This window comes from Panulirus ornatus, chromosome 58 (assembly GCF_036320965.1).
Source record: "Panulirus ornatus isolate Po-2019 chromosome 58, ASM3632096v1, whole genome shotgun sequence".
Lineage (NCBI taxonomy): Eukaryota > Metazoa > Arthropoda > Malacostraca > Decapoda > Palinuridae > Panulirus > Panulirus ornatus.
Genome location: NC_092281.1, coordinates 10,636,040 through 10,660,246, shown reverse-complemented (window position 1 = coordinate 10,660,246; position 24,207 = coordinate 10,636,040). Strand labels below are relative to the sequence as shown.

Sequence of the window (24,207 nt, the reverse complement as noted above, 5' to 3'; positions counted from 1 at the left end):
CATAAGGTCGGGCCCCTGGAGAGAGAGAGAGAGAGAGAGAGAGAGAGAGAGAGAGAGAGAGAGAGAGAGAGAGAGAGAGAGAGAGAGAGAGAGACTCCCCTCGTCTCTCTTCGCGACGGCCCTAGTCAATGCCAAACACTACTGTCACCTCATTGTATATCTCGGCATCATCACACAGACATCCACTACAGACGTGGGCGTGATTTTGGGAATCAAAATCCCGATCACTTCACACTATAAACAACCCCTGCGAATTACTTAACGAATTCAAAAATCGCATCGTATTATTTCCTTCAGGAAAGTACTATCGTGTGTATTATGATATACACATGGCCTCTCTACCAAGAGGATTAGATATGTTAACATTATATGTTAAAAAGTGGTAGTGTGTAGTGCAGTGTTAATGCGTTTTACTGCAAGTGTTGTAAAATGAAACGAAGCGATCAGTGTTCACATGCACATGAACAGTGCGAATGTTAAACGAGGACATGAAAAATATATGGTCTCATAGGAATATATATATATATATATATATATATATATATATATATATATATATATATATATATATATATATATATATATATATATCTGTGTGTGTGTGTGTGTGTGTGTGTGTGTGTGTGTGTTAAACTGGGTTTTTTTTTCCAGGAGTTTCACCTTTACGAGCGAATCCTCTCACTTTGTTCAGTTATCTCTAGGTTCATACTGTTATTGACTTCACTAACTATTTCATCAATTTCCCTGTCGACGGGCAGTTGACGTTGCCCCACTCATCAACGTGGGCAACAAAAGTCTCTCTTTTTTCTCTCCTCTCATAAAATATTTTTTTTCTTCTATTTTTGCCCATACGTTTTTAAGATAGTCCAAAAAGATAGTTTTTTTTTGAGGAGGTGTGGTTGTCATTCAGTCTGCACTGTGTCTTATGATGTAAGGGGGGTGAGGGTATGTTATGGAGGCGTTACTGCGTGGCGTGTTTGGTAGAGGGGGAGTGGAGTAACTGCTTCAGTAGTGAGGTGGTCCTCGAGGGTCTTTGGTAGAGGGGGTGTGGCGTAACTGCTTCAGTAGTGAGGTGGTCTTCTGGGGTCTTTGGTAGAGAGGGTGTGGCGTAACTGCTTCAGTAGTGAGGTGGTCTTCTGGGGTTTTTGGTAGAGGGGGTGTGGCGTAACTGCTTCATTAGTGAAGTGGTCTTCTGGGGTCTTTGGTAGAGGGGGTGTGGCGTAACTGCTTCAGTAGTGAGGTGGTCTTCTGGGGTTTTTGGTAGAGGCGGGTGTGGCGTAACTGCTTCAGTAGTGAGGTGGTCCTCAAGGGTCTTTGGTAGGGGGGGAGTGGCGTAACTGCTTCAGCAGTGAGGTGGTCCTCGAGGGTCTTTGGTAGAGGGGGAGTGGCGTAATTGCTTCAGCAGTGAGGTGGTCCTTTGGGGTCTTTGGTAGAGGGGGAGTGGCGTAACTGCTTCAGTAGTGAGGCGGTCCTCGAGGGTCTTTGGTAGAAGGGGAGTGGCGTAACTGCTTCAGCAGTGAGGTGGTCCTCAAGGGTCTTTGGTAGAGGGGGGAGTGGCGTAACTGCTTCAGCAGTGAGGTGGTCCTCAAGGGTCTTTGGTAGAGGGGGGAGTGGCGTAACTGCTTCAGTAGTGAGGTGGTCTTCTGGGGTTTTTGGTAGAGGGGGTGGAGTGACTGCTTCAGTAGTGAGATGGTCCTCGAGGGTCTTTGGTAGAGGGGGAGTGGCGTAATTGCTTCAGCAGTGAGGTGGTCCTTTGGGGTCTTTGGTAGAGGGGGAGTGGCGTAACTGCTTCAGCAGTGAGGTGGTCCTCGAGGGTCTTTGGTAGAGGGGGAGTGGCGTAACTGCTTCAGCAGTGAGGTGGTCCTCGAGGGTCTTTGGTAGAAGGGGGAATGGGGAAACTGCTTCAGCAGTGAGGTGGTCTTCAGGGGTCACACCACCTGTCTCTGGGGGTCACCCACCCTAACGTTGTTGAGGTCAATCTAGCTATCTAATCCATCTCTTATCTATTTCATTCACAGTTGATCCCACTAGCACGCTTATCTCATAGAGTCGTGGTCCTACCCACAATCTCTTTTCCGGAGACGTCCACTTCCAGGAGCAGGGAAAAGGTGATTCCTTTCGAATGAAAAGCTCTTTAAAGAAGAGGATCGGCTCCTAGTCGTACAGTCTCGTCAAAGGTATCTTTCCTCACGTGATGTAACCTCAAGCAGGCAGAGTCCTGTAACACACACACACACACGCACACACACACACACACACACACACACACACACATATATATACCCACATCATGCTGGAGCGCAGATGGCAATATCCAGACATCACAGTAGCCGAGATCCAGTATGCAAATCAGATGAATAACTCCTGTATCCCGTCTTATTTGGGGAGAGGATGTTGTCAGGCCCCGAGAAGGATGCCAGAGACTCGACTTTGAGGGAAGGAGAAGAAGAAAAAAACCACTGGTAGAAATATGTTGACGGAAGGAAGGGAGAGAATGAGAGAGAGAGGGGAAATGGTGGACGAAAAAGAATGAGTTGATTCAATACTATTTGCCTCAGGACTGAAGAATGATGAGTGGCTGAGAGGTGATTTGAATATAGATTGATGGTGGAAAAGGCTCACTAGTGGGGAAGGCTTATTGATAGACCTCGTATTTCAGCTGGGCTATATCTGTGTATCTATCTATCTATCTATATCTATCTATCTATCTCTCTATCTATTTATTTATCTATCTATCTGTCTATCTATCTATCTATCTACATATCTATATATTTATATCACTCGTATTATTAGTATGTTGCTACAGAAAAGTCTTTATTAGGTTTCCTGTAGTCTCGCGGCTGCGCTCCACGCGGGATCAGGGTAAGCTGGGATCCTTTTGGGACGAGCCAGTTACCCTTGGGAACTCCTTCTCTCTCTCTCTCTCTCTCTCTCTCTCTCTCTCTCTCTCTCTCTCTCTCTCTCTCTCTCTCTCTCTCTCCTCCGTTATCTGGGAGACACCACAGGGTGTCCAGGAGCCACTGCTGGGGGCAGCCAGTATAATTCCCCCTTCCTCAGCTGTTTGAGACAGAGTGAGGTGGCATCACCCGTTACCTGGAGGAACTGGGTCTTTTCGAAGACGCATGCAGAAGACTCAAGGGTTACCACCACCTTCCCTTGGGGTCTTCGGAGGTCTACCAGCCTCTGCTGTCGGTAGCGAGTGGGTCTTCAGCGAGCGCTGGCTCACATCACGGATGTCAGCCACGTCCGCTGATGCTGTGTCTCGTTGACCTCGCAATGACCCTCAGAGACCCTGAGTTGGTGTGGTCATCTAAGCCAATGGTTACCTAGCTGCCTCAGCCCCTTGAGGACGACGGAACTACCCTGAAACACGAAGGAACGACCCTTGGGTATGTTAGCCTGGTCTTTGACCTGTTACCTGGAGGGTCAGGTCAAATATTACCCAATAGTCGCACCGTTTGTGCTCAAAGCTCCATCGTACCATCGTGTTCAAAGGTCCATCGTACCGTCGTGTTCAAAGGTCCATCGTACCGTCGTGTTCAAAAGTCCATCGTACCGTCGTGTTCAAAGGTCCGTCGTACCGTCGTGTTCAAAGGTCCATCGTACCGTCGTGTTCAAAGGTCCATCGTACCGTCGTGTTCAAAGGTCCATCGTACCGTCGTGTTCAAAGGTCCATCGTACCGTCGTGTTCAGAGGTCCATCGTCCCGTCGTGTTCAAAGGTCCATCGTACCGTCGTGTTCAAAGGTCCATCGTACCGTCGTGTTCAAAGGTCCATCGTACCGTCGTGTTCAAAGTGATAATGTACCGTCGTTCTTCGGGAGGGGTTTAAAGTAACTTTGCACACCTCGTACTGAACTCTGCCGAAGTCGAGAAGGACATAGCCTCGTGCCTCAATCTGTGTGTACCCTAACCTTCATATGACCCTCTTATAGGGTAGATCTCGCCATTGGCCTCTATCAGACAAACCTCTGTAGCTGCTGGACTTCGAAGGACATCAATAAAAGTCTCATTGCACAAAAATATATACATTGCTAAACTTTTATTTCCAATTGCGACGGTAAAAAAAAGTTTTTTCTTTTTAGTTATATTTCGTAATGTTGGCAAACCGGGCCACAGGGGTTCTGTGTGTAGAAAAGTTATGTACCTAACTAGTGTGTGGAGGAGATGCAGGGGGTCTAAGGTCGTACATCCAACCTCCACCAAGGCTCATACTAGACTGCTGGTCGATACCATGGAAACCTTCCCCTACTGTGACGTCACGGGGCGAGCTGAGACACTCCGCCAATCAGCGATCGCCTTTCAAATCCAGTGTTGCTAGAACCTCCTCCTCCCCGTGTGACGTCACCGGCTAAAGTCCCAAAGACAGAGCCAGATACGAATTCATTTTTAACAGGATGAACGAAAGCATCGATCGTTTTTCATTGGCTCATAATGGTTCGTGACGTAATTAATCATTATGACGTCACGGGCTTGCTACTCGAGTTGCCAGTTCATTCAATAATATATTAAGAGAGTCCACTCAGAAATCCTAGGATAATTCTGTAAAAAAATTCTATATGAAGAGAATTTTCGTGATGGGTTAAACGACGTAATTTATAGGGTGGAACGAGATGCTGGCGAGTATAGAAAAGATATTATTTCCCATTTTTTTTGTTTTCCATATTGCTTCGGTGGGAGCCATTTCTTGGACATTGAATTGTGAGATATAGTCTTTATTTTCTTGTTATGCTAAAGTTATAAAAACCAGAAAGTCTTTTCTCGGAGTTTATTTTGCATATTCTGTGATAGAATTTACATCAAGATGTTTTAAATGATTAACATATTACAGGATGTAACCTCATCCCGTTTTCTTTCAAGCGTGCAGAGCGTCCCGGATCTCTTTTTTCTTTTCCACCGAAAGTTAAAAGTAATGTTACTATTTTTTGATGATAATTTCCACGTAACACCTGTGATAAGGTCTGACGTGTCTGACCAGCTGCTCTCTCTCTCTCTCTCTCTCTCTCTCTCTCTCTCTCTCTCTCTCTCTCTCTCTCTCTCTCTCTCTCTCTCTCTCTCTCTCCATTCGCTTCTGCATCACATAGAAATAAGGGCACCAGGAGAGGGCAGGTAGTTGAAAACTTGCTCACTAAGTCCTCCTGTCTCTCCATGCGTAATTACTTAACTATTACTTATACTATTACTTGAGTATTACTTATATGTAGCTGTGGAATCCCTCTACTTAATTTCTTCCGCGAAATGATCCACGTACGTATTGTTCAGTTACTGTAATATCACCTTTATGTGACCCTGATGAATCTTATTTCTATGAGAAAGAAAATGGGAAGATCCTGTAGCCTATGTATTCCGTAAAATATTTATGATTTCTTGAAATGGTGTCGGAGTTAGCGTAGCCTGAACCCTGAGGCATAATGGGCCGCCCAGGGTCAAGGGTATAGGTTCGAATCGTGGTCACGGCAGTCGGTCCACAGTCAACACAGCTGTTCATCTCTTCTTAGAGGTTGATTGATAAAATGGCTCTCTGGCTTAGGCTTAATTTTCCAAAAGAAGGAACAGAGGGGGCCAGGTGAGGATATTCCAAAAAAGGCTCAGTCCTCTGTTCCTAACGCTACCTCGCTAACGCGGGAAATGGCGAATAGTTTGAAAGAAAAGAAAGAAGATATATATATATATATATATATATATATATATATATATATATATATATTAAAGAAATAGACTTGAATAGGGTACTTAGTTGCCCGTATCGTGTCAGATAACAAAAAAGGGACCCCCTTTTTTTTTCTAATCTCCATATCAATTTAAGTCTTTTATATACTTTTTTTTATGGTGTTCGTTCATATGTGATGAAAGTATGTCAACATAGTCCTTGTATGATCACCCCGAGGAAGAAAAAAAGACAATATAACACGACACTGATACGACGCTTTAAACTGAGGGTAGATAAATCAGGTCCGACTCTGGTAAAATGAAATGAAATTTTCAGAATTATCCCCGGTCTGGAGGGTAGACCTCCCAGCCATTATTCCAACAAGCTTTGAATATCTGATTTTGATGAAGTCGATCGAGAGGAATATTTTCATCGATGGAGGCAGACATTATATCAGACTGTTGTCGCTAGACAGACTTTTAATCTGGACATAACGGGATATATATATATATATATATATATATATATATATATATATATATATATATATATATATATGTATATATATATATATGTATATATATATATATATATATATATATATATATATATATATATATATATATATATATATATATATATATTTTGTACTATTCGCCATTTCCCGCGTTAGCGAGGTAGCGTTAAGAACAAAGGACTGAGCCTTTGAGGGAATATCCTCACTTGGCCCCCTTCTCTGTTCCTTCTTTTGGAAAATTAAAAACGAGAGGGGAGGATTTCCAGCCCCCCCGATCCCTTGCCTTTTAGTCGCTTTCTACGACACGCAGGGAATACGTGGGAAGTATTCTTTCTCCCCTAACCCCAGGGATAATATATATATATATATATATATATATATATATATATATATATATATATATATATATATATATATATATATATATATATATATTCATTGCTTAATATAGCCAGTTATGATATAGAGACATATAGCCCTGAGTACCTGAAGTTACCGACTCTTCTGTAAAGCACTTAGCTTTTTCTATTACGTCTATATTCCCGGCCAACTTCTGGCATTTTACAAAATAGTAAAATTTCTTGAATGTTGGTACGACCCTTGAGTGCAAAGGTACGACCCTTGAACACAAGGTACGACCCTTGAGCACAAGGTACGACCCTCGTGGATACGACAATAAGACTCTTAAGCACGCTGGTACGACCCTTGAGCACGACAGTACTCCTCCACGCCTCTTGGGAATGAAAGCCAAGGGTCATTCCGTCCTGTCCAATGGTCGTCAAGTCGTACCCAAGGGTCGTCACGTCGTTCCCAAAAGGGTGGACTGCCGCTCCAACACCCTCTCTCTACTCTAGCGTGACTTCCAGGTGACTGTCAACGATTATGATCCAGATTTGGACAAGGAAAGGTAATCATCCACTCCAACTTAAATCACGCCTCACCAGCCTCTTTCCCCCTCACCAGTCATCACTGCCATAGACAGTGCTGGACAGATAGCTCACAATCAATGCCTGTGGTACTAAAAGACAGGCATCTCAGCTTCACTGCCTACAGTGCCGTGGACAGATATCTTACCGTCACCACCTACAGTGCCATAGACAGGAACCTCTCACTATCACTGCTAACAGTGCCACTGACAGGAACCCTTCACTGTCAACTGCCAACAGTTCCTCTAACAGGCACCAATTACCTTCACTGTCAAGAGTGCCACAAACAGGCACATCTCTTCATCACTACAAACAGTGCCATTGACAGTGCCTGGCATCCAACAGTGATTCACTGCGTCAGGCAGCGACCGACATTATCAAAGCCATTACTGTCTGTTCGTGGAACACAGACATACAATTAACACTGTAATCATAAAAGTTCTTTAATGGCTCTTTTATGTGGGTCAAAGCAGGGTTTACGGCCTTCATGACCTAACCTAGATATTAGGAATTTTAGTAATATGATGACAGTGCGGAGCCCAATTATTATGGTCTGGAGCCAAACGAGACTAAGCATTGTGGGAGTGGGAACTAAACGGGACTATACATTGTGACTTTGGGACCAAATGGAATCAAATGTTATAGTCTGGAACCCATATAGGGCCGAGCATTTTCATTTTGGGGACCATAACGGGACCAAACATTGTAAACTGGGACGAAAAACGGGACCAAATGATATGTTTCTGGGACCACAACGAAACCAGATATTGTACTCTTGTACTCAATGCATGTTGCCTTGTCTCATCAGATGAAAACAGACATAACGCAACAAGCAATGGTACTGCATCTAGTGAGGGGGAGGTGGTGGTCACTTATAGATCTAGCAGTGGAATACTGTGTCGGGTGACGTAAAACCTTCCAATACACGAAGTGAAAAGAAAGGAAAAGAGAAAAGAAAATAATGGTGGGGAAAACCTCGGCTCTGATGAAAGACTTGCTTAGCGACAACATAGATCAAAATTGGGTGGAAACCCTCACTGTGACACTTCACCACATATGTGCCAAAGCTATTAAGAAATTGTCCCTTTATTTCTTCGTGTGTCGAGGTGTCTCTCTCACGAACGCTACCTACGTTCTATGGAGATGGTTCTCCCCCACGTTCTGCGTACTTCCGTTCGTAAAGTAATCCTATACGCATGAAACGTTTTGTGTATTGTGGATGGAAGTGCTCTACGTACAGGGGGCATACACTTCGTAACCAGGTAAGTGGTGGCCAAACACACACAGACACACACACACACACACACACACACACACACACACACACACACACACACACACACACGAACAAACCAAGGGCAATTTGCATTAGCCATAATCCTGGGAGAAGTTTAATTACTCCTCTCATTAAGGAATCCAAACCTTTATCTCCCCTCCTCTGTACCTCATCTTTACCTACCACCTCACTCAACTCCTCTGAGTTCCCACCCCATTCCTCCCTCACCCTCAACCTCCCCAGGTTACCTTCCTCTCCCTCCCTACCTCATCACTTTCCTCCCCTAGGGAGGCTCTGCTCTCCACCCCCTGGGGCTCATTGAAGGGGGGCGAAAAGGAGCTGTGGATAATCCCGTAAAGAGCACTCTCTCGTCTCTTGCTTTACGATATTGGAACAAAAGGCAATATCATCAGGGTAATGTTTGCGGGAAGGCGAGGGGGAGAGAGAGAGAGAACGTGTGTGTGTGTGAGAGAGAGAGTTGTACAACACCCCCAGCTTTTAGTCTCCCCCATCAAGTGAAAAACTTGTAGACGGTTCTGAATAGTGCATCAGGAACAGACAATCTCCTTATGTAGATATAAAAGATATAAAGGCTATAGATACTTTTATTTCCCCATAGATATAAGAGATATAAAGGCTATAGATACTTTTATTTCCCCATAGATGTAAAAGATATAAAGGCTATAGATTCTCTTTTTTTTCCCTCCATAGATGTTAAAGATATGAAGATTTTAGATCCTTTTCTTTTCCATAGGCGTAGAATATTTGAAGGGTTTAGATTCTTTTATCTTATAGGTTCGGTTGAGAAAGGTCATAGCTACGTTTTTGGGCTGGTAATGTTCCAGGAGGTATGGATAGCGTATGTGTGTGTGTATGTGTGTGTGTGTGTACACACACGTTCGACGTGGATTGTTCTCGCCTAAGCGCACGGTTTCGGGGGATCACAGCGGCAGAGGAATGTCATACTTTTGACAACTGGCAGATCTGGGCTCCATGGTCAAGTTGTTAGCTTACCCAGCTCCCACAGAAATGGCACCGGTTCGAATCCTGGTCCCGGGGGAAGGGGAAGGTAGAGTGGGAAGGCATTATATATATATATATATATATATATATATATATATATATATATATATATATATATATGTATATGTATATATATATATATATATATATATATATATATATATATATATATATATATATATAGATCAGGTCTGCACCTGGGTTGGATGGCCCTGTGAAGCACGCCCTTTTATGGGTCAGGCTTCGACCCTCCCAGCACTGCTAGAGGTGGCAAGTAACACCGTTGCTCACGCGAGATGCGTACGTAACAAGAGAGTATCATTTACGTAACAATGGATATGGTACTTACATAACAAGATAGTAATACTTACTACGTAATGAGGCAGTGATACTTAACAAGGCATTGATACTAACCTGTTAAGGCTGTGGTACTTACGCAACATAGTAGTAGTACTTACGCAACGCGATAGTAGTACTTACGCAATATGGTAGTAGTACATACGCAACATGATGATAGTACTTACGCAACATGGTAGTAGTACTAACGCAGGAGGGGAGTAGTACGATCGGAACGAGGCGTTAATAGTAACAAGTGGGGTTGTCGTCACTTCCTCCACGATGAAGGGGACATAATTCCCCCACGGGGACACTTCCCGCCAACTCTGGCTACTTCCCGCCAAGCCACGTCACTTCCCTATCAACCATAACGAACTACGTCACTTCCAGGCCAGCCACGACACTTCCCGCCAAGCCACGTCACTTCCCTATCAACCATAACGAGCCACGTTACTTCCTGGCCGGTTACGTCACTTCCTGGCCGGCTACGTCACTTCCTGGCCGGCCATAACCTTACGTCACTGGGTGGCCAGACAGGTCACTGTTGCCTCTGACGACGGCTAGGCAGAGTCGATCCTCCTGCTCCAGGACGCGTGACATTTGCTCTTGGTCTTTAAAGTTTACCACCTGATCCAGGATACCTGCCTCCTAGGGGCACCTGTCCCACCTCTTATTTAGGGCACTTGATCCACCCCCTCCCAGGGCACTTGGCTCTCTCTCTCTCTCTCTCTCTCTCTCTCTCTCTCTCTCTCTCTCTCTCTCTCTCTCTCTCTCTAGGTATTATTTCAGCCATTGTTTTCGTGGGGCGTGTGTGTCCCCTCCCTTCCCCACCCGACCCTCAGGGTTTGAACTCCTAAGGTGGACTCGAATGTGGCAGTTGCTTTCCCACAGTTTCTGTGTAGAGACCAGCCACTCGAGGATTGGCCGTTGTGGTGCCTCCCTCTACCCTCGAACACCTCGAGCTGAGGTAGTCTCTTCCTCCTCCTCCTCTCGTCTCCCCCTCGTCTTCTATCCCTTCTTCCTTTAAGGGTCAGGTCTACCAAGCACTTACGAAAACCTGATTAATTTCGACACTCATATTCTTTTACATTTTTCTTTTAAGCATAGATGGCCTTTGACTGAGGCATGGTTTGCCCGTGCCATGTTGGTCATTATATATAAAAAAACAGTCATTATGCACACACACACACACACACACACACACACACACACACACACACACACACACACACACACACACACGCCATTACCAGTAGAGAGCAACATCTACTTTCATCTCGTGGTATGAGCCTCATAGAAGCACTGGCCATGTACGAGGAGCCAATCAACCCACTGATGGCTTCCAGTTCTACTCCTTCACTGAGGAGCCATCTGCTTTATTGCCTCAGTCTCCATCAATATAGATCAGGAGCTTAGGATGGTAATACCGGCGTGTAAGAGATAATCTCGTCATAGACCCTCAAAGTCTTTCGTTATCTGTCCCTCCCATGCACAGTCCTACATACCATGACCCCATCATATACCATCAGGTCTTGCGTTTTGTCCTTCCCATGCACAGACGTACATACCATGACCCCATCATATACCATCAGGTCTGTTTTCTGTCCTTCCCATGCACAGACCTACATACCATGACCTTATCATACACCATCAGGTCTTGCGTTTTGTCCTTCCCATGCACAGTCCTACATACCATGACCTTATCATATACCATCAGGTCTTGCGTTCTGTCCTTCCCATGCACAGTCCTACATACCATGACCTTATCATACACCATCAGGTCTTGCGTTTTGTCCCTCCCATGCACAGACGTACATACCATGGCCTCATCATATACCATCAGGTCTTGCTTTCTGTCCCTCCCATGCACAGACCTACATCAGACCACCTCTTCATACACCATCAGGTCTTCTCTTACCTGTCCTTCCCATATTCAGTCTTGCGACACGTAAACGACTCAATACACCATTAAGGTTACGTCACTAATAACCTAAATCACCCTCCTTACACCCCAGCCCTAAACCTGGATTTTCTCGATGCATCACACACTCAAAAAAAAAAAAAAAAGGAAAAGAAAAAGAGAGCCGCTGTACGTAGGCCCTGAGTACCTCACAGATGAGTTATTCATGAGCGACACATATCACCTTTAACCGATTAAATGTCGCAACATTCGCCAGGGAACAGTGGCCGATCCTCCTCTTCTCCCTCCTCTCTCCCTCCTCCTCCCTCCTCTCTCCCTCCTAACCTAACTGCAACAACTTCGCCTTAAACGACCTGGCCCCTTGACTCCCACCACTCTCGTTAGCGCATCTCGCAAGACGCATCGGGAGGCCTTTGAAGGAGGATGATTTGCGTATAAGACGCGTAGGCCGAGCTTCAAAGGAGCGTAAACATCGACCAGGCACCACAGGGAAAACGGGCCCTACGTATATATGCGATAAAGGAGGATTCAGCCATCCGCCTCTCCTCTGAGTTGCGTCAGACGGCAGCCTTCTTCGTTGTTCTGTCAAATTGGAGAGAAACCATTCTGCTCCACTGTAACTCAGTCCTCCCGAAGTGATTTGTAAATTTCTTCGAAAAATTCGTCTTTTAAATTGGAAGTTACATCCCTAGGAATAGGTCTATTAAGCAAAGTCTAAAGGCCTTGCTTGACTTTTGTCTAAATTGGAAGTTACATCCCTAGGAATGGGTCTATTTAGCAAAGTCCAAAGGCCTTGCTTGACTTTTCTCTAAACAGGAGGAGAGAGAAGAGTTGGGGGTGATCTGATCACAGTCTTTAATTTTCCTTTTTTCAATGGACTGATGACAGTAGAAGTCATCTTCTTAGGTTCTCCTAAGGTTAAGTATAAACATTGATCCGTTATGAATAATTTACCAGAAGCTTCCATGAAATCTTCAGTACCATTAATGTGCTATTTCAAGCATTTTGGAACACTGGATCGCCGTTTTATGCGTTCGAAGTAGCGCCAGGAACTGACGAAGATTGGCCACATCCGTTCACGTCCATTTTCCAACTGTCATGTATAATGTACCGAAACCACAGCTCCCTACCCACATCCAAGCCCCGCAGACCTTTCCATGGTTAACTTCGGACGCTTCACATGCCTGGTTCTGTCCAGTGACAACACGTCGACCCATGTATGCCACATTGTCCCTATTCACTCTATCTCATGCACACCTTTCATCCATCTGCGTGTTCAGGTCCTGATCGCTTCCATGGTTCCATTCGCTTCCTTGTCCACTCCCAGGGACCTAAAACACTTCTCTTCCTCCAGTTTTTCTCCATTTAAACTCACACCCGATATATATATATATATATATATATATATATATATATATATATATATATATATATATATATATATATATATATATATATATCTTTCAAACTATTCACCATTTCTCGCGTTAGCGAGGTAGCGTTAAGAACAGAGGACTGGGCCTTTGAGGGAATATCCGCACCTGGCCCCCTTCTGTGTTCCTTCTTTTGGGAAATTAAAAGAAAAAAAAACGAGAGGGGAGGATTTCCAGCCCCCCGCTCCCTCCCCTTTTTAGTCGCCTTCTACGACACGCAGGGAATACGTGGGAAGTATTCTTTCTCCCCTATCCCCAGGGATAATATATATATATATATATATATATATATATATATATATATATATATATATATATATATATATATATATATATAGTAGTTGCATTCATTGCAGTAATGTATAATCCGTGAGGAGAATACATGTGTGTGTGCACTGACCCTCACCATGCGTCGGGAAAGCTTCCAGTCTTAACTAAGCACCAATATCAAACCCGTCATCGTCCGCCCCCGTGCCCCTGAGCTGCTGGTTCCGTGATATATATTAATCCCCGAGGGCGCCAGGCGCGATCAGCCGTGGCCCCACAAGTCCTCCCTCTGCTGGAGAGACTCGAAGATTAAAAGTGATCTTGATTACTCCTCTCCCCCTCTCGCCCCAACCCCACTGCCTACCACCGACACTCACCCCTCTCTCTCTCTCTCTCTCTCTCTCTCTCCCTCGCTCCCGACCGACCGACCGACGTGTTGAGTGTAGCAATCCAAGGTGAGCATTTTTGCTCTCTGGCTCATCGCTCACGCCATCCCATTGCTCAGGGTTCCGCAGGACGCAGATCCTGGAAATGCCCTTTTGGAACACTCTCTCTCTCTCTCTCTCTCTCTCTCTCTCTCTCTCTCTCTCTCTCTCTCTCTCTCTCTCTCTCTCTCTCTCTCACGACGTGTGGAAAAAGGAACCCTAGAGAGGGAAAAAAAGAAAATATAAAAAGGACGACGCGTGTCTCTCCCTCAGCACAGTCCACGTCGCCCCGTTTAAGCACTGGATGAGGAGAGTTCCTGGACAGCCACGGTAAACATCGGGTTCCGCGGACTGGCCGCTTTTACTACACACCGCTCCAGGCGAGCAGTGAAACGCGATGCTTTGTGTAATAAAACGGTGCCTTAGTATCGCAACCCTCACTCCCTTACTGGGGGCCAGAACGGACGCTATACCCACCGGCTGTAAGGGGGGTTAAGCGTTGATCCTCCACACGGGTATGTAAATCACTTGAAGACAAGCACGAGCCGTGTCTGTTTTCAGCCCAGCCGAGAATGTAATATGTCAACGCCTCGAGTGGATTAAAACTGAAAAAAGGAGAGAGAGAGAGAGAGAGAGAGAGAGAGAGAGAGAGAGAGAGAGAGAGAGAGAGAGAGAGAGAGAGAGAGGTGAGGGCGTAGACAATGCCTTGTGGGTAATCGCTGGTCGTGGAGGGGAAATTTCCAGGAAATTTGACCCATAAGATTCGTCTCTGAAAATCCTGAATTAGCGTATCCTCGATCACCCCGTGGACCCTGAACGCTATAGGACAATCCTTGTCGCTCATAACTCACTGTTCTGTCGCTAGTAAGGATGGTCGCTACTGGTTTCATGAGCAGCAGCACAGCGCACGTCCAGGGAAACAGCCTGTGTGGCTGTGATGTAGCAGCAGCAGCAGCAGAGGGGGTCGCTAGTAAGGATGGTCGCTACTGGTTTCATGAGCAGCAGCACAGCGCACGTCCAGGGAAACAGCCTGTGTGGCTGTGATGCAGCAGCAGCAGCAGCAGAGGTGGGAGGTGGATGGGCCGACGAGACAGTGTGCCGGAGTTGACCCAAGAGTTGGCAGGTTTTGGTCGCACAACTGCAGCAAGCGAGTCTTCTGACGGCGTAACGTGTGTGAGGCGAGGAAACGCTGGCAGGAGGGAGCCTCTGTTGAACCAACACCACCCACCTCCTCTTCCTCTTCCTCCTCCTCCTCCTCCTCCTCCTCCTCTTCCTCCTCCTCCTCCTCCTCCACCTCCTCCTCCTCCTCCTCTTCCTACTCCTCCTCCAGCTGTACTCCCTCTCTCAAACGATCTCGATCCGGTCCAAAACGCCACGATCTCATGAAGGCGAAGAAAAAAAAAAAGAAGTTGTGACGGGAGAGGAGAAAACTCATCTTGTGCCTACCTGGAGCGGGATGAGCCACCCAGCTGTAGTTGATAATTTTCCTCTGGAGTTGAAGCTGCCTCGTCTGTGTGTGTGTGTGTGTGTGTGTGTGTGTGTGTGTGTGGAAGTTGGCCCCCCCCGACCGTCCTTGATCTCAGCCAGTGTTTCATCTACTACAAAGAAAGGGACTTTTACTCTCTCTCTATTTTTTTTTTCTCCTTTCCGAAACTTCATCCTCGCTTCTGCCAACTCCGTCCTACGCTGGACCACCTCCCCTCCCTCCTCCCGTCTCCTCCCTCTCCCTCTCTAACCCCCTCATCCCCCGTCTCCCTGCAACTCCTACCCGTCTCCCTGCATCTTTCTTGACTTCCTTCTCATCTCCCTACATCTCCCTTTCCACCCGTCACCCCTTTCTCAGCCATATGATCCCCCACCCATTCCTTTCTGTTCATACGTGGGACAGAAATCCCAGTGGTAAAAACTGAGGGACATTTAAAAGCACCTTTTTCAACCGCAGATAAATAGTGACATGTTCACGTGTGATGCATTAAGTGCGACCCGTCGTTGGTCCTCCAGGGGCTTGTCGTCCAACGGAGCCAAGACGTTCAGTAGTTGCTCATCTGGGTGAGCCAGACGCCCCAGAGAGTCATTGTATTCTCCTCCTGACAAGGGTCGTCGTCCCTGGATGAATCACCCAGCAAAACTGTGCATCACCATTTTCAAAGGCATTTATTCTGAAGACTGAACTGTACAGTAGTATACCATGACTCAAAATATCATCGGACACAGACACACACACACACACACACACACACACACACACACACACACACACACACACACATATATATATATATATATATATATATATATGTGTGTGTGTGTGAGGATATTCCCTCAAAGGCCCAGTCCTCTGTTCTTAACGCTACCTCGCTATCGCGGGAAATGGCGAATAGTATGAAAAAAAGAATATGTATATATATATATATATATATATATATATATATATATATATATATATATATATATATATAGCGTCCTAGCTTCGTCTCTTCGATGTATATCAAGTGACTGTTATATTTCTCTCTTGTGTCTCCCCTGATGATGTGATTATAACATGGAAGTGCACTGTGATCCTGGCATAGACAAAATATTCGGCAGGAACAGATAGAAGCCTTTAGCACGCTCACCTGCTTCATCACTGGAGAAAGGATATGGTTAACGAACCTTCGTTAAGATGCAAAACCTGCTAAATACTGGACAAAAGATGTGGTTAACGAACCTTCTTTAAGATGCAGAACCTGCTAAATACTGGACAGAAGATATGGTTAACGAACCTTCGTTAAGATGCAGAACCTGCTAAATACTGGACAAAAGATGTGGTTAACGAACCTTCGTTAAGATGCAAAACCTGCCATACACTGGACAAAAGATGTGGTTAACGAACCTTCGTTAAGATGCAGAACTTGCTAAATACTGGACAAAAGATGTGGTTAACGAACCTTCGTTTAGATACAGAACTTGCCAAATACTGGACATAGGATATGGTTAACGAACCTTCGTTAAGATGCAGAACCTGCAAAATACTGGACAAAAGATGTGGTTAACGAACCTTCGTTAAGATGCAGAACTTGCCAAATACTGGACAAAAGATGTGGTTAACGAATCTTCGTTAAGATGCAAAACCTGCTAAATACTGGAAAAGATATGGTTAACGAACCTTCGTTTAGATACAGAACTTGCCAAATACAGGACAAAAGATATGATTAACGAACCTTCGTTAAGGTGCAGAACCTGCTAAATACTGGACAAAAGATGTGGTTAACGAACCTTCGTTAAGATGCAGAACTTGCCAAACACAGGACAAAAGATATAATTAACGAACCATGGTTAAGATGCAGAACCCACATTTGCCAGAGGTCCCAAAGCGTCCGTCATCTTCCTAGTCTCTGCAGCGTTGCCATAACGACAAAGCTTCCTTCTGAGCGGCTGGACTGAACGCAGATCATCCCATTGAGGAAATATGTGCGCCTTTTTGCGGTCCCTTTGCCACGACGCGTCACCTGTGGGTGGACGCTGAGGTGGTGGGTGACCTGGGCTGACGCAGTGTCACTCAGGCCTGTACGTGCACGGCAGCCCAGGTGTGGGTGATATGGCTTGGCAACGCTCCTCACAGCCTTTTTTTTGGGCCCCTCGTACGTGTATACCCCTTCTTTTCCTCTATCGTGATGTATTGAATACATCCATACACGTAAGCTGATGTATTTAATACATCCACACACGTAAGCTGATGTATTTAATACATCCACACACGTAAGCTGATGTATGGAATACATCCATACACGTAAGCTGATGTATGGAATACATCCATACACGTAAGCTGATGTATTGAATACATCCATACACGTAAGCTGATGCATTGAATACATCCATACACGTAAGCTGATGTATTGAATACATCCATACACGTAAGCTGATGTATTGAATACATCCATACACGTAAGCTGATGCATTGAATACATCCATACACGTAAGCTGATGTATTGAATACATCCATACACGTAAGCTGATGTATGGAATACATCCATACACGTAAGCTGATGTATTGAATACATCCATACACGTAAGCTGATGCATTGAATACATCCATACACGTAAGCTGATGTATTGAATACATCCATACACGTGCGCTGATGTGTTGAATACATCCATACACGTAAGCGACAGAACACCAAGTAATGAAGAAAAAACCTTTGATAAATGCAAGATCCTATAGGGATGGAGGTGCCAGCATGCATGGAGACAAGCACCGAGGGATTATACACCTGCAGGGAGATCATCCCTCCCTGATCTCCCTGTATGACTCCCTGAGTTCTTCCTTGACACGTCTATCCAATTGGCTGATGTGCGTTTGTCATATGATTTTTAGTATTTGTTGTCGGTGTTTGTGGGACATGGCCGGATTGTGCATTTTTACAGAGGAAGGTAGGAATTAACACACATTGGAAAGGATCACAGTTTTGCGCGTGTTCAAGTATATTCCTATGAGTCCACGGGGGGGAAATGAAACACGATAAGTTCCCAAGTGCACTTTCGTGTAATAATCACATCATCAGGGGAGACACACGAAAAAAAATATAACAGTCAGTTGATATACAACGAAAAGACGTGTAGCTAGGACGCCATGTGGTAAACAAGTGATTGGCGTCCTAGCTTCTTTGTGTGTGTGTGTGTGGAAGTGGAGAACTGATTAGACTTTCCCTTCCCCTCCCTCCCGTACCTGCTGAACGAACACAAGTAGTAATAGAGACACTAGCCAGTCTGATGTATATAAAAAAAAAAGGTGAGTGTGTCTGCTGCCGTTCGTGTGTCGCCCACGAAAATTGGGATTCGCCTCGCCGTTTGTCCATTCATTATTTTGACGGTGGAATTGATGCTTGCATAATGTATAGGGAGAGAGAGAGAGAGAGAGAGAGAGAGAGAGAGAGAGAGAGAGAGAGAGAGAGAGAGAGAGAGAGAGAGAGAGAAGCAACCTAGTTGATATTTACGAATATCAAGAAATCAGTATCTAACATACAATCTTATCTTTTTTTTTTTTCCCCTCGAATTCCGTAAACAAATATAATTGGTTTAACAGCACGTTAGTCAGACCTCATTATATTCCGTGCTAACCTCTCCAAAAGGTTCAGATATCATGAAAACTTATCTCTATATTATTTTTCCAACTCTTTTTCATTTCCATTAAGTTCCTAGATTCCCCAGGATCTAGAAATCGTGAATGACACTTTGTGGCTGTGCGAATCATTTAGTTCAGACGGTGGTTCGAATTTCCCTTATTATTACGAAAGAGATATTCAGTATGGGAATAATCGTTTTGGATCTAGTCTCTGTGTCAAAGTTGCTTTTGCACACTCACTCACCTTCTCCAAAAAAAAACTCTCGCCTCTCTTCCTCACTCCTATCGATTCCAGGGGTTTAAGGACTAAAAGTTATTTACCTCATGAAATCGTTTAGCAGTCTGGGGTTTACATTGTTACACTCTTTCACACACTCCTACAACTCTTGCCCTCATACAGCCTCTATGGATAGACATATATATATATATATATATATATATATATATGTGTGTGTGTGTGTGTGTCTGTGTGTGTGTGTGTGTCTGTAAATATTAACGAGGAAAATATTTAATTTAAAGGTCAAAATTCAAAACATATGAAAGTTTCTGGGAAACGTAAATACATGAGACACGTTATCTTACAGCTCCTGCATTCGTCACGCAATATTCCTCATGTAAAATTCATTCATGAGAGACTCCACGCCTGAGTGAAGGGAGCCAGTCATTCCTTGAATGTGTAACGTGCTTGTGGCAAACGAGGCAAGAGGCGGTGTTTAGGATCAAACCCCTCCCTCCCTTTGTGAACTGTGATCCGTCCCATGGCAATGGGGAAAAGAGAGAGATTGTGGAATACGTGGCTTTGATAACGTCTTGATCAATATTGCTATAAGAAGACCATGTGGCCATCAGCTCTCAACGTTTACACACACACACACACACACACACACACACACACACACACACACACACACACACACACACACACACACACACCAGAACACTTACATGGCAACATACCAACATACACATCATAACACCGACCCACCCACATAGCAACATACTTTCACACAAACGAATATACACAGGAGCATACTCACACAAAGATGCCCCACACAGATACTGCTCGCATATCAACACACCCACATAGCACGACCCCCATACATATACGTCCACACGTTAACATATATCTACATCAACATATCCCAGCACAAACCATGCATAAGTAACAAAACGCCCACATAATAATATACACATGCCAGTACACATGTACACTCACATAGACCCACCAGCTGGTATCTATGTCTCAAAAAACTTATTCGAAGTTGCTGATATGACCAGAAAAATATTGCAGTGGTGCCTGACAGATCATACATGAGACCAGAATATTCCTAGAGACTTTGAGATTATTACGCCCTTTATACTTAAGATTTAATATCATCCACATTCCTTTATTTCACTCTATGTGGCTGAGTATTTCCGTCCAGTGTACAAACCTTTACGTTCATTTTCCTCAAGGAAACTGATGCGAAGACGAACACAATGGTGTTGAGCATCTGTGGTCGTCCAGCAAGAGGATTCAACACCATCTCGTATGTGTTCTTTAAAGGGAATCTGTGTTTCATCTCGTTATACTTAATGGCGACTGTAAAGTAGCGTTGCCTCATAATTAATCTCACAGTTCCCATGTCCTCCTCAGGTACCCGAATATGCTTATGATGCATTATACAAACGGAATTAACTTCATCTCCCCCCAAGTTACATCCATGCACATCCCCACTCCCTTCCCTTCCCTCTCACGAAAAGCGCTTAAAAGCTTAATGCATAATTACTTAAGCTTGACATAAAGTGGAACAGTGAGTGATTAAAGCGTTGTTGTGTCTAAAGTTGTTTCAGAGACATCAAGCAAGATAACTTTCGCCGTGGGAGGATCTCCTTCGCGCACACACACACCTACACACATACACCTCCACCCACACACACACACACAACACACACACTCGTCCCAAACATACCTCCATCCTTCATCGCGCACAGGAATGTCTACCTCTAAAGCACTAGAGCTCTCTTTTATGAGAGCAAGTACACCCAAATGGCGATAAGACACGAGTATATAAATCAAGCATACATACCACCAACCTTCCCCTTCCAAAGCCTCTCCTTGGGGGGCCTTCTAATGCCCCGCTTCTTTTCGTATACAAGTGTGGCTTTTCCCCTTCGTCTGTCGGGGTCGACAGATCGCTTTGGCGTCAGCAGACTGAACTACGTTCGGGAGGGTAATCTATCGTCTCCCCTGGATGATCTATCGTCTCCCCTGGATGATCTATCGTCTTTCCGAGAAATCAGTCGTCTCGAGGGGAAGCTGCCGTTGCATTCAGCGTAACTATGGTAATAATCTCTCCTGCAGGATTTTCATAACGTGTTTTGTAGAATAATGTCCTTTATCTTCAGCTCGGGTATATGTTTTATATCTCGTGCTCTGGTAAAAGGCGAACCGTTCTTTATCTCCATCTGTACCTTTGGAGTGGCACACGTGAAGCCGGGTTCGACCCCAGGGTACATAGTAGTGAGATGGCTCACGTCCATTTCATGCGTTGCTTTGAGCTACAGATTTGAATGGATATCACCCGGAGTGCCTTGTGTATCGATCCGCATAGGGCATTGGACTGGTATGCTGTTGTTAGCGCTCAGTCCTTTACATTACCATCAACTGGAGAGGCGAATCAGTCGCTAGTATAGAAATGAACCTTGTCTCATAGTTGAGGTGTTTATAGACGTATAGACGGTGGGGGACTTGTCCCAGGCAAGTTATCAGACTGAGAAAAATTCTGCTTTTCATTCGCATCGACCAACGTCCGTATTTCTGTACGTTCTCGTTAATATATAGATGGTTGAAGCCTTTGTATATGAAGCAATGCATCAGGTCTAACCAGCCCCTCGGCGTCAAAGACTCAGCGTTCTGTAAATCCACAGGTGAGAACAAGGATTACAGCTTTGTGCTGATACGAATTTCAATTCCTTTTCATTCTATTTTTTTTTTTTTTTCATATTTTATCTATTTACCGCCATTGATTTTGTATTTGTATTCATGGATAGAAATGGTAAAGGAATGCTTCGTTTGTTCTGTCCTGGATTAGCCTTGCATGAGGGACCTTTTGTCGACCAGAACAATACATTTACCAAATGTGTTTCAATTACAGATTTACTGCCTGTCTGTGTGAAACTTAGAGCGTCATTGTTCAACAAAGAAAGATCAAGGCATTGACGTTTATCTACGGGATAAGAGCGTATAATAACTAGTCGAGGTACAGATGGTTATATATTTGTACTGTTTAGGGGAAGGGATGTTTACACTCGTGGGGGTCCCCATCCCCAGTCTCTTAGAGCTTCTCTACAGTCATATATATAACTTCTTAAACGTCTATGTGCTGTATGAATTTACTATATCCTCGTTCGGTCTGTTACTGATATCCACTACTCGTATAACTTTACATCTTTTGAGCAAGTGTCTCTTGCTTGATCTCACGTTATGTCTTCTGGTTGCCTTATCGATGCATCTTTCAAGAACTTGACTGTCTGTGTGTCATCAAATTCCTTCAGAAACTTAAAGGCTGTGATCAGGTCAAACCCTTACTCTTTTCTCTTCCATGGTGGGTAAATCGAAGGCCTCTAGTCTTTCCCTGTAGCACATTTCTCTTACTTCTGGTAACGCATTTATCGCCTTCCTCAGGACCTTCTCTATTAGGTCTTTGTGCTTCTTTGGCTGCAGTCACCAAACCTATGAAGTAGAGTCTACTCTTGCCCTCATGTAGGACGTGAATAGCTTACTGAATATATTTCCTCATCCATAAACCTAAATGCAGTTCTAACATTTGCTGGCTGACAGTCGGGATCCTTAGCTATTCAGCGAAGTCGACAAGTTAGGAACATTATCAACTACCAAGTCCTTCTCTCACACATAGATTTCTGCAGCTCATTTCCTCGCTAGATAGTATTCATATCGAAACCTACTTTTACTGTGACCTATCCTCATCACTATACGCTTTACGCTAGGGTATGAGGCCAGGTACTGCCTTGTGGTAGGGAATGAGGCCAGGTACTGCCTGGTGGTAGGGAATGAGGCCAGGTACTGCCTGGTGGTAGGGAATGAGGCCAGGTACTGCCTGGTGGTAGGGAATGAAGCCAGGTACTGCCTGATGGTAGGGAACGAAGTGAGGAGGTGAGTGATGTGTTTGACACCATTGATTGACTGGAAACAAAATTCCTCCACACCATCACTCGAGCCTGTCATTCACCTGAACTACACACGAGGCCAAGCTCCCTGTTCATATATATTTTTTAAACCCACGAGAGACGCGATTCCCGGACGGCAATGGCCTTTGTGATGCCGAAGTGCCTCGGAAAGGGAGTTTAAACGGAGACGAAGTGCAAAGGGATGGATGAGGTGTCGTCCAGTTCTCACATTGTCATTTCGCGGCGAGGGGCAGTGGAATCAGAACTGTGTGCTCTTGCTATTCATCATCAGTCATGTTCATAGGTTGCCAAAGGAGGTCTTTGCATACCAGGTCCATAATGACATGCCTGGGGATATATGACTTAATGTTAAACTCGAGGACGGGATACATATGTATACCGTTCCCAAGTGATAGCCAGGTCAGAAAAACTGTATGATGTATCCTCCTTGGCTACACGTCAGTCTGGTTCTTTATCATCGTGTTTCTTCTTGTGTGTATACATCTGTGTACCAGGAATGAAGAATGAACCAATTGCTGGGTGTGTGTTTATGCCCTATTGATACATACGTCAATAGACGTCATGCGTTTTTTGAAATGTCCGAAAGAAATTCAGTTGTACCCAACATTATGATATGTCCTTATTGATGTTTCCCTGATCTTAGAACGCCTTCTGTACGCTCCGTGTGAACGCTAATACACCGCGTTTTAGATCATTCTTCTGTGTCCTTTTGCTCTTAGCGTGGGAAACCTTGAGGAACATAACTCCACAGTGATGAGCATATCTTGACGTGAGACATTTACAACGCTACTTCTCCCCCACCCACCCGACACACACACACACACACACATACACACACACACACACACACACACACACACACACACACACACATGTCGTCCCCAGTTTTATGTGTTTGTTCGTCACGAACACGGAGACTCGTCGCCTCTTCTTCACATGAAAAATATATCAATATTGTCACGAACCAGATTTGTAATCTAAGACCTTATCAGATATCACGCTGGAGTTCATGACGCCGACCACACCACTAACTGTCACCATTAGGTTAGAGCAATTATCTCTCGACATCATTATCGTGTTGTACTCAACACCCTCGAGTTATCTGCTGAAGGAAAAATCTCTTCAGTAAACCTACTTCTATGT

At 44.6% G+C, this 24,207-nt stretch overlaps 1 protein-coding gene across 1 annotated transcript in view; it reads left to right on the top strand.

Moving 5' to 3' along the window:
* LOC139766708 (uncharacterized) overlaps positions 1–14,816 on the top strand; it is a 29,728-nt gene extending 14,912 nt beyond the window's left edge. Inside the window, exon 5 of the mRNA XM_071695628.1 lies at positions 14,638–14,816. Coding sequence (XP_071551729.1) covers positions 14,638–14,816 — 179 coding nt within the window. The remainder of the gene's footprint in view (positions 1–14,637) is intronic.
* Positions 14,817–24,207: the final 9,391 nt, after the last annotated feature.